Source organism: Panthera tigris, chromosome B3 (genome assembly GCF_018350195.1).
Source record: "Panthera tigris isolate Pti1 chromosome B3, P.tigris_Pti1_mat1.1, whole genome shotgun sequence".
NCBI lineage: Eukaryota > Metazoa > Chordata > Mammalia > Carnivora > Felidae > Panthera > Panthera tigris.
Genome location: NC_056665.1, coordinates 98127047 through 98142100, shown reverse-complemented (window position 1 = coordinate 98142100; position 15054 = coordinate 98127047). Strand labels below are relative to the sequence as shown.

The window sequence follows — 15054 nt, the reverse complement described above, 5'->3', positions numbered from 1 at the left end:
CCCACACAAAATTATTCTGCTGAAAAGTCTGGTCTATATGTCAGTGCCAGCCAGGAAATCATACGGAGCTGATTCGATGTGGAGTTTTTCTTGTAATTATTTGGAATTGCAAATGGATTTCTATTTCAAATAACAGCCTTAGCTGCTGCCAGCTCCTCCTTCCATCTTTTAATCTTGCGAAGCCTACACTTGGCTTCTTGAATGTAGCAGAAACACACTCTTGCAGCCAGATTCAGTGATGTGCCTCTTCTGTCTCCAGATTCAAGGACTTCAGCGAGCTAGAACCAGACAAGTTTCAGAATAAAACCAATGGGATCACTCCAAGGCGCTGGCTCTTACTCTGCAACCCGGGGCTTGCAGAGTTAATAGCAGAGGTAACCGGGAAGGGGTGCCCTTGCACTTTGTGAACCCAGTCTGCAGCAGGCGGCTACATCAGCCACCAGCATGTGACTTGTGCTGTCCCACAGGCTCTGTGCTTGACTTAATTTTCCACTGTAACCATCTTGAAATTCTTGATTTGTAAAGGAAGGGCCTGCAAATTACATACCTGGCTGACCGTACTCCTATGACACAAAGATGAAAGATGATAATGCTATTTAGTAAAAGAGAATAACAAAGGCCATATAAATAACTAGTAGAACCTGGGTTCCGTGTTACCCCGTTTAGGTAGGTTTCCTGTTTTTAACACTTAACGCCAATGAAACTACATTTAAGATACTAGCAAAGTGTTCTTCCCACATGGCCTTGCCAGCCTCTTCTGTGAGTGTGGCCATTCTGCGTACTATGTGGTAGGTCAGCCATCCTGCTGTAGGCGAGCACAAGCACTCACCGGACTGACAGAAACTGCTCATTTGGGCTTGACTGCCATCCTGATTAATTAAATCACATCTTTAAACTGAAAGAAAATCGGGGAAGACTACGTGAAAGACTTGAGCCAGCTGACAAAGCTACATAGCTTCGTGGGTGATGACGTCTTTCTCCGAGAACTCTCCAACGTGAAGCAGGTGAGGCTTCCCAGTGTGGATTCTTTCCACGGCATTTGTTCTGCTCCAGTTTTTATTATGGTTTATTATTGCTCCAGTTTTTAAAAACAGAAAACCTGATGCTTCTAAGTCAAAAGGGCTCTGGCATCATGCACTGTCTCCACAGGAGAACAAGCTGAAGTTTTCCCAGTTCTTGGAGAAGGAGTACAAAGTGAAAATCAACCCATCCTCCATGTTTGATGTGCATGTGAAGAGGATCCACGAGTACAAGCGGCAACTCTTGAACTGCCTGCACGTGGTCACCATGTACAACCGTGAGTCAGCCCTGTGGCCACCACGTCCCCTGGAAGTGGAAGTGACACTCTTGGCTGGCGCAGGTCTCGCCTCCCTAGCCATCAACTGCCCTCCGTTCCATCCGCTTCTCATTCTCTTTCAGGTATTAAGAAAGACCCTAAGAAGTTATTCGTGCCCAGAACAGTCATAATTGGTGGCAAAGTAAGTTGATTCTATTCACTGGGGATTTGGGGGCCCTGATCTCTCACCATTTCTCCACTTGATCATGGCTGCATTCTGTCAGTGTGTTTGACATTCTTCTCCAAGGCTGCCCCAGGATATCACATGGCCAAAATGATCATAAAGCTGATCACTTCAGTGGCAGATGTGGTGAACAATGACCCTATGGTTGGAAGCAAGTTGAAAGTCATCTTCTTGGAGAACTACAGAGTATCTCTTGCTGAAAAAGGTAGTTTCTTCATCACAAATCATGCGGGGCCAGGACAAATTCTAGAGAAAGATGACATGATATGGAAAAATGAAGTAGCTGGGCACAGGAAGCCAGTAACTTAGGATAGAAGAATAAGGGCCTAGGCTAAGAGCCTTTAAGGTGATCCAACTCACAACAAGATTGCTGTCCCTAAAGTCAGTATCACTGATTACATTTGCAAGTGCATTTTCCTGCCAGCTAGTCAGAGCTGGGTGCTGGAGGAAGTGACCCTGAGGTTTTGGCAAAGTGTAGACTGTGCTCTCCAAAGTAAAGGAAAGGTCTTCCATTCCCAGCTCCAGTTTTGCAATAGAACACCAGTTCCCCAGCCCCTGATAGTCCTCTGGTCACTTCGTGGAATGAAGAAGGGCTGTCATTTGTGTACCTGACAACAAGGAGTAAGGACAGACATCAGGCTGCAAAGCATGAGGCTTACCTGTGCTTAGATGGGCACTGATCACGCATGGAGTTCCCACGTGGGGAAAGTCAGGCTGGCAGAAAGCCAACATCCCTTTCTCTACCACTGGGACCTTTGCTTATTTGCATCATGTGCTCACAAAGCACCATCCACCTGCAAATGCCAACTGTGCATTCACCCAAGTCCCAAACTGAAAACAGACCTTTCTCTTTTTGAGGTATTTCTGGGTCCTCTGAAGTTGCTGTTTAACATTGTATGCATAAAGAGAAAAGAGCCAGGTTCCTAGAGATGCAAATGAAGATATAGCTAATCCACAAAGAAGCCTTCAAAGTAAAACAGAGAATTCATCCTGACCTTTGAAGTCAAAATGGTCAAAAGGGACCTTCTGGCAATACTAATTTGTGTGTAAATTAGGCTGAAAGGTCAGAGGCTTGGTGTCTAGCCCCAGGCACACCACAGGTGCTCAGGGCTGAAAGAGGGAAGGAGGAGGTGAGAAGAGGAAGGAATGCAGACAATCCAATTTCCTCAGATTATAAAGGGAGAGTCAGGAGAGGCTGAAATTTCAAGTTCAATAAAGAAAAGTTTTAATATATTTTATAAAGTTATAAAGCAGAAGAAATAAAAATAAAACCATAACAAAAACTGGGAGGAAGAGAAGAGAGAAATGTAATGTCAACTTTTATAGCAGAGAGCAGTAGATACTCTTCAGAGTTTCCAGTCCAAGAAAGAGTAGTATAAGCATATAGTTATTTAGCACTGTGGCAATAACCACCCAGATAGCACATCAAAAATGGATAAAGGCAGTTGCCTGAGTCCAGGGGAAGAGTGAGATCCATCCTTCTGTATACCATAGGAATGTTTATTTTGATGTACGTGTAGTACTTTAATGATCAAAACAGGCCAGGTAGATAAATGCTCAGATACAATACAAGCAGGTCTAGAGAGACAGAATCCACTGATTTTAATACGCCTTGCTTGCAGTCATTCCAGCTACAGATCTGTCGGAGCAGATTTCCACCGCAGGCACTGAAGCCTCAGGGACAGGCAATATGAAATTCATGCTGAATGGGGCCCTGACCATCGGGACTATGGATGGGGCCAATGTGGAAATGGCAGAAGAAGCTGGGGAAGAGAACCTGTTCATCTTTGGCATGAGAGTAGATGATGTGGCTGCTTTGGACAAGAAAGGGTAAGAGAGCAGCTCCTCCTTACTGGGTGGGTGCCCTCCACCCCCAGGAGAGTGCCTGCCCACCCAGGTATCCTGTTGATGTTGGGTGACATGAAATGTGGCCACAGAAAATCTCCCATGCATCAGAGGAGCCTCCTGGCCACAGGTTAGTTTTATTAAACGTAGCAAGTGAACATGAAAGGAGCTAAGGCACAGGTACATGAGGTCCTTGCTATTAGTTATCAGCCACTGAAGATCTGGGCTTAGTGAGCTTTCATTTCTGCATCTATGATTTTGACTTTGATCAAAAGATGAGCCAGTTCCTAAAATTTTTGCCTATAATTTAAACCACTGAGTGCTCTTTTAAGATTTCAGGGAAATGGACTAAAATGTGGTAGAGGATAGGTATGGATATACAGAAGCACCCACAAATCAATCATACTAGTTTCACGTAATATCTAGATACGTTTTTTAATCTGAATTAAAACAAATAAGGAGCTCTGCCCAAAGAAATGAATAGGGATCCAAAAATTTGGAGGGTGTTGGATATACTTCCTGGCCCTTAAAAGTGAGTTTCCGCTAAAGAACAACAAATTTGGGGGATCTGTGGGTCCAAAAAGCAACTGGTCCTCTTAATACAATACTTGCTTAGAGCTGTAAAGTCCTTTTGAAATGAATCTTACTGTATTTTACCAGATTAGATTATATTTATTATTTACTATTTTTTGGGTCTCCAGTTATAAGAAACTAATCAAGTTTAGGGGGGAAATTTTCAAGATCTAGTCAAATATTATTTATACCCGTGTTCAACTCCATAATGGCTTCTATAAGTGCTAATATTTCTGAGTGCATTTTTTACAGGTAATATAGTATCTAGTGTATCTTTTTTGTTATTGTTTGTTTTTTAATTCCAGTATAGTTAAGATACAGTGTTATATTAGTTTCAGGTGTACAGTATAGTGATTCAACAATTACATACATCACCTGGTGATCATTACGAGAAGTGTACTCTTAATCCTCTTCACCTATGTCACCCATCCCCCCACCTACCTCCCCTTTGGTAACAGCCAGTTTATTCTCTCTAGTTAAGAGTCTGCTTTCTGGTTTGTCTCTTTTTCTTTGTTCATTTGTTTTTTTCTTAAGTTTTACGTATGAGTGGAATCATGGAATTTGTCTTTCCCTGAGTGACTTATTTCACTTATCATTATTCTCTAGATCCATCCATGTTGTAAATGGCAAGATTTCATTCTTTTCATGGCTGCTTCCATAATTTGGCTATTTGTAAATCATTCTGCAATAAACAGAGGGGTGCATATATCCCTTTGAATTCGGGTTTTTGTATTCTTTGGGTAAATACCCAGTAGTAGAATTACTGAATCATATGGTAGTTCTATTTTTAATTTTTTTTTTAAACTTTTTTAACATTTATTTTTCAGAGAGAGAGACAGAGACAGAATGTGAGCAGGGGAGGGCAGAGAGAGAGAGATAGAATCTGAAGCAGGATCCAGGCTCTGAGCTGTCAGCACAGAGCCCAACGTGGGGCTCAAACTCACGAACTGTGAGATCATGACCTGAGCCGAAGTTGCACACTCAACCTACTGAGCCACCTAGGCGCCCCTATTTTTAATTTTTTGAGGAAACACCATACTATTTTCCACAGTGGCTATACCAGTTTGTGTTCCCACCAACAGTCCATAAGGGTTCCTTTTTCTTTACATCCTTGTCAACACTTGCTGTTTCTTACATTTTTGATTTTTAGCCATTCTGACAGGTGTGAAGTGATATCTCATTGTGGTTTTGATTTGCATTTCCGTGGTGATGAGTGATGTTGAGCAACTTTTCATGGGTCTGTTGGCCACCTTTAATTGTCCATATTTAATTGGATTATTTGTCTTTTTGGTGTTCAGTTGTATAAGTCTTTATATATTTTGGATACTAACCCTTTCTCAGGTACGTCATTTGTAAGTATCTTCTCACATCCACTAGGTTGTCTTTTAGTTTTGTTGATTATTTCCTTTGCTGTGCAGAAGCTTTGTATTTTGATGTAGTCCCAAAAGTTTATTTTTGCTTTTTTCCCCCCTGCCTCAGAAGAATGTTGCTATGGCCAGTGTCAGAGAAAGTACTACCTGTGCTCTCTTCTAGGATTTTATCAGTTTCAGGTCTCACATTTAGGTCCTTAATCTGTTTTGAGTTTATTATTGTGTTTTGTATAAGAAAGTGGTTCAGTTTCATTCTTTCATACGTAGCTGTCCAGTTTTCCCACCATCATGTATTGAAGAGATTTTTTCCCATTGCATATTCTTTTTTTTTTTTTTTTAATTTTTTTAACGTTTATTAATTTTTTTTTTTTTTAATATATGAAATTTACTGTCAAATTGGTTTCCATACAACACCCAGTGCTCATCCCAAAAGGTGCCCTCCTCAATACCCATCACCCACCCTGCCCTCCCACCCTGCCCTCCCTCCCACCCCCCATCAACCCTCAGTTTGTTCTCAGTTTTTAACAGTCTCTAATGCTTTGGCTCTCTCCCACTCTAACCTCTTTTTTTTTTTTTTTTTTTTCCTTCCCCTCCCCCATGGGTTTCTGTTATGTTTCTCAGGATCCACATAAGAGTGAAACCATATGGTATCTGTCTTTCTCTGTATGGCTTATTTCACTTAGCATCACACTCTCCAGTTCCATCCATGTTCCCATTGCATATTCTTGCATCCTTTGTCAAGGATTAATTGGCCATATAATCGTGGGTTTATTTCTGGGCTCTCTATTCTGTTCCATTGGTCTATGTGTCTGTTTCTGTGCCAGTACTGTACTGTTTTGAATACTACAGCTATGTAGTACAGCTTGAAATTTAGGATTGTGATACCTCAGTTTCGTTCTTCTTTTTCAAGAATGCTTTGGCTATTCAGAGTCTTTTCTGGTTTTCTACAAATTTTAGGATTATTCTAGTTATATGAAAAATGCTGTTGATATTTTGATAAAGATTGATTAAATGTGTAGATGGCTTTGGGTAGTATGGACAGTTTAATAATATTTGTTCTACCAATCCATGCCCATGGAATATCTTTTCAATGGCTTATATCATCTTCGGTTTCTTTCATCAGTGTCTTAGAGTTTTCAGAGTACAGGTCTTTCACCTCCTTGGTTAAGTTTATTCCTAGGTATTTTATTATTTTTGGTGCAATTGTAAATGGGATTGTTTTCCTTAATTTCTTGTTCTGCTGCTTCATTATTAGTATAAAAAATGCAAGATTAAGGGTGCCTGGGTGGCTCAGTTGGTTAAGTATCCGACTCTTGGTTTCAACTCAGGTCATGATCTCATGATTTGTGGGATCGAGCCCCACATTGGGCTCTGTGCTGACAGAGCCTTCTCCTTCTCCCTCTGCCCTTCCCCTGCTCACACGCACACACACACTCTCTCTCAAAATAAATAAACTTTAAAAAAATGCAAGATTTACGTATATTGATTTTTGTATCCTGTGATCTTACTGGATTTATTTATCAGTTCTAGTAGTTTTTTAGTGGAGTTTTTAGGGATTTCTATATGTAATATCATGTCATCTGAATATAGTAAAAGTTTTGCTTCTTCCTTACCAATTTGGATGGCTTTTATTTCTTTTTTGTTGTCTGCTGTGGCTAGGACTTCCAGTACTGTGTTGAAGAAAAGTGGTGAGTGTCTTGTTTCTGATCTTAGGGGAAAAGCTCTCAGTTTTTCACCACTAAGTATGATGTTAGCTGTTGGTTTTTTGTATAAGGTCTTTATTATGTTGAGGTATGTTCCCTCTAAATCTACTTTGTTGAGGGTTTTTATCACGAATGGATGGTACACTTTGTCAAATGCTTTCTCTGAATCTATTGAAATGACTCTATGGAGTTCTTATCCTTTCTCTTGTTGATGTGATGTATCCTGTTGGTTGATTTGTGAATATTGAACCATCTTTGCATCCCAGGAATAAATCCCACTTGATCGTGGTGACTGATTTTTTTTAACATAATGTTGGATTTGTTTTGCTAATAACTTTATTGAGGATTTTTGCATCTATTATGTTCACTAGATATACTAGTTCTCCTGTAGTTCTCCTTTTTTTGTAATGTCTTCATCTGGTTTTCATATTTGGGTAATGTTGACCTCATAGAATGAATTTGGAGGCTTTCCTTCATCTTCTATTTTTTTGGAATAGTTTGAGAAGAATAGGTATTAACTCTTCATTAAATGTTTGGTACAATTCACCTGTAAAGCCATCTGGTCCTGGACTTTTGTTTGTTCGGAGTCTTTTGATTACTGAATCAATTTCATTGTGTGTAATCAGTCTGTTCAAATTTTCTATTTCTGTCTGATTCACTTTTGGGAATTTGTACGTTTCTAGGAATTTATCCATTTCTTCTAGGTTGTCCAACTTGTTGCCATATTTTTCATAATATTCTCTTATAATCTTTTGTATTTCTGTGGTATTGGTTGGTATTTCTCCTCTTTCATTTCATTTCTGATTTTATTTGAGTCATCTGTCTCTCTCTCTCTCTCTCTCTCTTTTTGATGAGTCTGGATAAAGGTTATCAATTTTGTTGATACTTTCAAAGAACGATTCCCTGGTTTCATTGATCTGTTCTGTTGGGTTATTTTAGTTTCTACATTGTTTATTTCTGCTCTGATCTTTATTATGTCCTTCCTTCTAATAGTTTTGAGCTTTGCTTGCTCTTCTTTTTCTAGCTCCTTTAGATGTAAGGTTAGGTTGATTCTTTGAAATTTTTCTTATTTTTTGATATAGGCCTGTATTGCTCTAAACTTCCCTTTTAAAATAGTTTTGCTGCATCCCAAAGATTTTGGATTACTGTATTTTCATTTTCATTTGCCTCCATGTATTTTTTATTCTCTTTGATTTCTTGGTTGACCCATTCATTGTTTAGTAGCATGTTATTTAATCTCCTTGTATTTGTGCTTTTCCAGATATTTTCTTGTGGCTCATTTCTAGTTTCAAAGCATTATGGTCAGAAAAGATGCATGGTATGACTTTAATGTTTTTAAATTTATTGAGACTTATTTTGTGGCCTAACATGTGATCTAGTCTAGAGAATGTTCCATGTGCACTTGAAAAAATGTGTATTCTGCTGTTTTAGGAGGCAATGTTCTGAATATATCTGTTAGATCCATCTAGTCCAATGTGTCATTCAAAGCCATGGTTTCCTTGTTGATTTTCTGTTTGGATGCTCTATCCAGTGATTTAAGTGTGGTTTGAGAGTCTCCTACTATTATTGGATTACTGTTGTTTACTTCCTGTGTTTCTTAATAGCGACGTTATGTATTTGGGTATTCCCATGTTGGGTGCGTAAATCTTTACAATTGTTATATCTTCTTTGGATTGTTCCCTTTATGCTTATGTAGTATTTCTCTCTTTTTACAGACTTTGTTTTAAAGTCCATTTTGTCTGCTGTCAGTATTGCACCCTGCCTTTCTTTTCATTTCCACTTGCATGATAAATGTTCTTCCATGTCTTCACTTTCAATCTACATGTGTCTTTACGTGTAAAGTATGTCTCTTGTAGTGAGCATTTAGATAGGTCTTACTTTTTTGTCCATTCCATCATCTTGTGTCTTTTGATTGGAACAGTCTATTTACATTCAAAGTAATTATTGATAGGTATGTACTTATTGCCATTTTGTTTCTTGCTTTATGGTTGTTATTGTTTTTTTCAGGTTTATTTATTTTGAGAGAGAAAGCATGAGCAGGGATAGGGCAGAAAGGGGGGGAGAGAGAGAATCCCAAGCAGACTCTGCACTGTCAGCAGGGAGCCCAACATGGGGCTTGAACCCATGAACTATGAGATCACAACATGAGCTGAAACCAAGGGTCAGAGGCTTACCAACTGAACCACCCAGGCGCCCCATGGTTGTTTTTATAGTTCTTCTCTGTTACTTTCTTCTCTTGTCCTCTTCTCTTGTGGTTTGTTGGCTTTCTTTAATGATATACTTGGGTTCCTTTTTATTTTTTGCATATCTATTACTGGTTTTTGATTTGTGGTTACCATTAGGTTTGTATATAACATCTTACACGTGTAGCCATCTCTATTAAGTTCAGTCACTTAAGTTTGAACCCATTCTTTACTCTTTCCACTCCCCCCCACCTCCATTTTACGTATATGGTGTCATACTTTACATCCTTTCATTTTGTGGATCTTTTGACTGATTTTCATAGATATACTTTTTTTTACTGCTTTTGTGCTTCCTGCTTTTCTTACTCCTACTTATGGTCTTTCCTTTCCGCTCAAAGAATCCTTTTTAACATTACTTGTAGGGCTGGTTTAATGGTCATAAATTCCTTTAACCCCCTTTTGTTTGGGAAACTTTATCTCTCCTTCTATAATGAATGATAAAGTATTCTTGACTGTGTGTATGTGTGTGTGTGTGTGTGTTGTTTTTTTTTTTCTTTAAGCACTTGAGTATATCATGCCACTCCCGTCTGTCCTGCAAAGTTGCTGCTGAAGAGTCAGCAGATAGCCCTATGGGGTTTCCTTTGTATGTAACTGTTTTCTTTTCTCTTGCTGCCTTTAAAATTCTCTCTTTACTACTATTTTTTTTGCCATTTTAATTACTATGTTTCTTGGTGTGGACCTCATTGGATTGATTTTGTTGGGTGCTCTCTGTGAATCCTGGATCTGGATTTCTGTTTCCTTGGCCAGATTCAGGAAGTTTTCAGCTATTTCGTCTTCAAATAAATTCTCTGTCCCATTTTCTTTCTCTTCTCCTCCTGGGATCCCTATAATGTGAATGTTATTACACTTGATAGAGTCACTAAGTTCCCTAAATCTATTTTCATTTTTTTTTTCTCTCATCTGTTCTACAAGATGCTTCTCATTACTCTGTCCTCCAAGAAGTTAATCCCTTCTTCTGCTTCCTCTAGTCTACTATTTATTCTATCTAGTATGCTTTTAATTTCAGTTATTAAGTTCTTCATCTCTGGCTGTTTTTTTATGTTTTCTCTCTGTTAATGGTATCACTGAGGTCCTGCACTCTTCTCAACTCCCATGAGTATCTTAAGACCATTACTTTAGAATCTCTGTCAGGCATATTACTTATCTCCATTTCGCCTATGTCTCTTGCTGTGATTTTGTTCTGTTCTTTCATTAGGGACATATTCCTCTGTCCTTCGTTTTGTCTAACCTTCTGTGTCTGTTTCTATGTATTAGGAAAGTCACTTACATCTCCCACTCTTGATAGTAGTGGCCTTGTGAAAAAGAGGTCCAGTAGTGCCCTATAGTGCAGTGTCCCCTGTTCACCAGAACCTGGTACTTCAGGGGTATCTCCTGTGTGTATTGCATACACCCTTATGTTGTGGCTGAGCCACATTTTCCTCCAGTTCAGGTGTCTGCAAGGCTCTTTGCCTGTTGTGGGCAGGGTTTGGTCCCTGTGTCATTAGTGGGCCAGTCTGGGGCTGCCTTGAGCTTGAGTAGAGTCAGACCAGGTATTTTCCAGAGCTGTAGTCGCAGCTGCAGTGTACTCTCCCTCTGTTGTCCCCTGAGAAGCTTTTATTGATGGGTGGGGACTGTAGTCAGACCAGCTGTCTGCCCCCAGCCCTCTGCTGGGCCTGCAGTTGGATTGTTGTATGTGGTTCTCTTTCCCTCTCCCTGGGGCAAAAGTCACTTTGGAGTAGTGTTGACCCCCTTGGGGGCTGCTTGCACACTGCCCTGCCTGTGGCACCACTTTGGATGGGCTCCAGCCAAGAGCATACTGTAGGGAGCAGGACCACAGGAGAACACGGGGGCAAGGTGGGCAGTGCCAGCAAGGTTTGCACAGGTCTGCTGTGGGAGGGGACCTGGAGCAGAAGACTGGCTGGTGAGATGTATCTGCAGGGGAACATGGAGGCTGGGCACACTGTTAGCAAGTTAAGGAGCAAGTGTTGGCACAGCAGTTGTTCTTGTAGGTGTCCATGTGGCTAAGCTGGGGGACAGGAAAGGGAAATAGCACCTACCAGCTCCTTTGTTCCTAGAGAAGCCTCCCAAAGACCCCTGCCCCTCTAGTACATGCTCTCAAATTAGTAAACTGACATTCCTCCAGTTTACCTCAGGTGTTTTTCAAACTTCTGCTTCCATGCTGTATCTCCATAGAGCTGTTTACTGTACTATCTCTTTAAAGTCAGGGACTTGGTTTCCTATTGCTCTCCCAGAGCCAGCCTGCTGATTTTTAAAATCCCAGGTGGTAATCCCCGCTGATTATAAGAACTCACAAAATTCAACACTTCTGGTTTTCAAAGCCAAATGTTATGGGGATTTGTCTTCCTCATGTGGGTTCTTCTGTGTGAGAGTCTGTCTCTCTACCCTCTCCATGCCCACAGCATCCCTCCCTCCTAAAGACAGTCCCATGGGTCACTTTAGTTCCCAACCATGTCTCTGTTCTTCCCACCCTCTTTGGCGTGGCCTCTTCTCTACATTTAGCTGTGGAAAGTCTGTTCTGTCAGTTTTTGGGTCATTTTCTGGGTTATTTACACTAATGTGGGTGTTACCTAGCTGTATTTGTGGGACGAGGTGAGCTTAGGGTCCTCCTGTTGCATCATCTTCCCTGGAAGTCACCTGTCTAGGGTATTGTTAATCACATATACTAACTTAACCTTTTTCTTATCATCCCCACTCCCATCTCACAGGTATGATGCAAAAGAATATTATGAGGCACTTCCAGAGCTGAAGCTTGTGATTGATCAAATTGACAATGGCTTCTTTTCTCCCAAACAGCCGGACCTCTTCAAAGACTTAATCAACATGCTATTTTATAATGACAGGTGAGTTCCCACAAGAAGATGGTATTTCAGCCATGAAAAGTGGACAAGAATATCTTAAACCAGCTGTAACACACCCATGTAATTAGAATGCTCTGTGATCTGAGAAGCTAACCTACTCTTAGAAAGAAATATTAGATATTCTCTACTAACCAAGCTAGGAAGGTTTAAGAACAAGACCCACAAATCTGGTATTCTTTTTCTCTTTCTGCTGGTATACCCAGCTTTCACAAACATCCATATGTTGACATTCTTATCTGTGGAAAGAACCATATAAAGGTTGAAGCTGGTTAAAATTCTTGTGAATTGAAATGTAAGTTTGGTGAACCAGCCATACGTGACATTAAGTAAAACAGAATTTTAAGTAAAATCTTAGCACACATATTTTAATGAAGCTTTTTGTTGGTTTGTGTTTTCCTTCCAATCACAAAAAACAGGTTTAAAGTCTTTGCAGACTATGAGGCCTATGTCAAGTGTCAAGAAAAAGTCAGCCAGCTGTACATGGTAAGTACATTGATGAGACCTATAAAAGGACCCAGTTTACTATGGTTAAAATTTTTGTTTCTTTTTATTAAATCTAAATAATAGGGCCCCATTATCAATCCAAAAAGAGAAGTGAGACAACTATCTAGGTTATTCAAATCAAAACTTGGCTTTTGGCACATTCAGGCAGAGGCTGAGATTTGACATGTAAGTAGTAATTGTGAATTTTTTAATATTCAAGTAAAAATATCACAATTCAGTATTTATTGAACACCCACCATATAGCAGGCATGGCCTGGAAGCTAAGATTATAAAGCCAAGTTAAATATGCATTTTACCAACTCGTTGATTTGACAGAGAGGCTTTGGGGACTCCTTGGTGGCAGGCACTGGACTAGAGCTCACCACCAAAAGTGTACATCACAGTCACCGGGAGCAACTTCTCCAAAACACGGCTGCCAGCCCCACTCTGAGAGGTGGTGACCCAGTAGTGGGTGGGATCACCATCAGTGTCTGAAAACTTGTTAAGATGATTCTCAGGCTGAGCCTCAGTTAATTAGGTCAAGGACTGACCCCTAGTCCAGGAAAATTGCACAATAAGTACCTCTCCTGGACTACCCATGGAGTGGGGCTATCTGTACGATACAAATATGTAGAAAGAGGGGAGGTTTCATGTTTGAATTTTAAAAAGGAAAAGAAAGGAACAAGAAAGACTGGGCTTTATTAAAAAGAAAAAAAAAAAAAAAGCTAGAGCCATGTGAGTAACCCTTCACATGCAAGGTTATACATCTTCAAATAGCCTAGCCCTCTAGGAGCATTTAGTAAATGCTAATAAAAATGGAAATTTAGTAAATATAGAGAGGTTGATCATCTCTGATAAGAAAGACTTTCAGTAATTGCTGGAACTACAGAAGAGTAGATACAGGAGACTGGCTCTGTGCCAGGACTCCAGGATGGTTTTCTTGAGGTTGATGCCCTTGAGCTTTCTGGGCATGGTTTCCCTCGCTCATATAGTCTCCATTTTTGCCCTTTAATTCAAAAGCCTTTATACAGCAGAACAGCAAGTTTCCATAGAATTTTCTCCTGCCCTTTGGACACATGACTGACTACTTCCAACAAAAACATGCTTCACTAACATTTCTTTCTATTCCTTTCCCAAAACAGGTGACAGGTAGTTCCTACAGTTATCCCATGGGTCCCATTGGGGTTTTAAAATAAGATCAAAGCCCATGCTGCTTTACAGACCTTATCTTCTGGTAGAATCATATCCAGTCCCCCAAAAATGTACAGACCACAGTAAATTCCAGCTAATGGCTCTAAGCAAGGAAGGGCAGTCCTTAAGCTGAGTGGCTCACTACCTGCCTCCAAGAACTCAAAACAGGCGAAAGAAAGTGGCCAACTCAAGCTCTTTCCTCTTGATCTCAACTCATGCTATGTGTAGAATGGCTACAGAGGAAAAGAAATATAAATAGAGCAAGACAGGAAAATATGAACAAGGGCAAGGACAGATGTGAATGTCAGTTTTGCACAATGGATCTCTTTGCTAATGTTCTGGCCCATATCCAAAGATGCCTATCTCAAGGCCCTGCATTTGGTTCAGTCTTTCTTGTTCGTTTGTACAAATTGCAGTTTTTACTCTTAACAATAATCATATTGTTAGGCTTAGAAACATGTTGGGAAGTCTATTCATTATAAATTTAAATAGTTTAAAAAAGTGAAAAAAGGTTTTTATTTTCCTCTTATTTTAGTAAGTTTTCAAAGCCTGAATAAACTGATTTTAGACTCTGTTTTGCAGTACTTGTGGAATAATGGAAGTTTTAGTTTTTCTTCTAAATGCTTATGATACATTGCTAATGGCTTTGAATCATGCTCTGGTCATTTTTAATGAACTTTCAGAGTTCTTTACAATATCATGAGAGTGTAAAATAAATAGCTTCTTGTATTCTTTTGTATAAAAATTATAAAATTTGGATATTATATATTTTATTAAGGGTAAGGCCTTAATTGATCCTGTTTTGAAATCCCAATGGAACATTTGGGATTCAGTATAAATCTACTGGAGCATCTTCCTTCAGAAAGAACAAAAAAAGAGAAGTAGGTCAATACATTCTCCCATTAGATTATTTGCTGCATGATAGCTGTCATTCTAGAGTTTTTCAAACTATGATGTCAGCCACAGGTTAAATCTCTTGACATGGCATCTAGCAAACAATGAATGTTCTGTCTAAAGGGAGGTAAAATAAAAAATAAAAGCATGGGAAATATGGCTTGCATGCCAGAACACTGTAACCATAGCAACAATTACCAATTAGGGAATTTATATCCATGATTTCTCTTAAAATGAAAAATACTTTTTTTTCACTCTTAAATATATTCTAAATAGGAGAAAAGCACAATATGCCCTATCTAGCTCTCAGCCATGAAAGAAATATATTTATGATTCACTACAACTTACTCTTGTCATTTTCTCCATGAAATGTG

General features: G+C 39.6%; 1 protein-coding gene across 7 annotated transcripts in view; it reads left to right on the top strand.

Annotated features, from left to right (window-relative positions):
- Positions 1–15054, top strand: part of PYGL (glycogen phosphorylase L) — a 71278-nt gene that overhangs the window by 28358 nt on the left and 27866 nt on the right. For all 7 annotated transcript variants that reach the window (XM_042989680.1, XM_042989682.1, XM_042989686.1 and 4 more), the window contains exons 12-19: positions 260–374; positions 903–1004; positions 1150–1297; positions 1420–1478; positions 1584–1725; positions 3143–3350; positions 11960–12094; positions 12529–12595. In XM_042989680.1, the coding sequence (XP_042845614.1) occupies positions 260–374; positions 903–1004; positions 1150–1297; positions 1420–1478; positions 1584–1725; positions 3143–3350; positions 11960–12094; positions 12529–12595 (976 nt within the window). The remainder of the gene's footprint in view (positions 1–259; positions 375–902; positions 1005–1149; positions 1298–1419; positions 1479–1583; positions 1726–3142; positions 3351–11959; positions 12095–12528; positions 12596–15054) is intronic.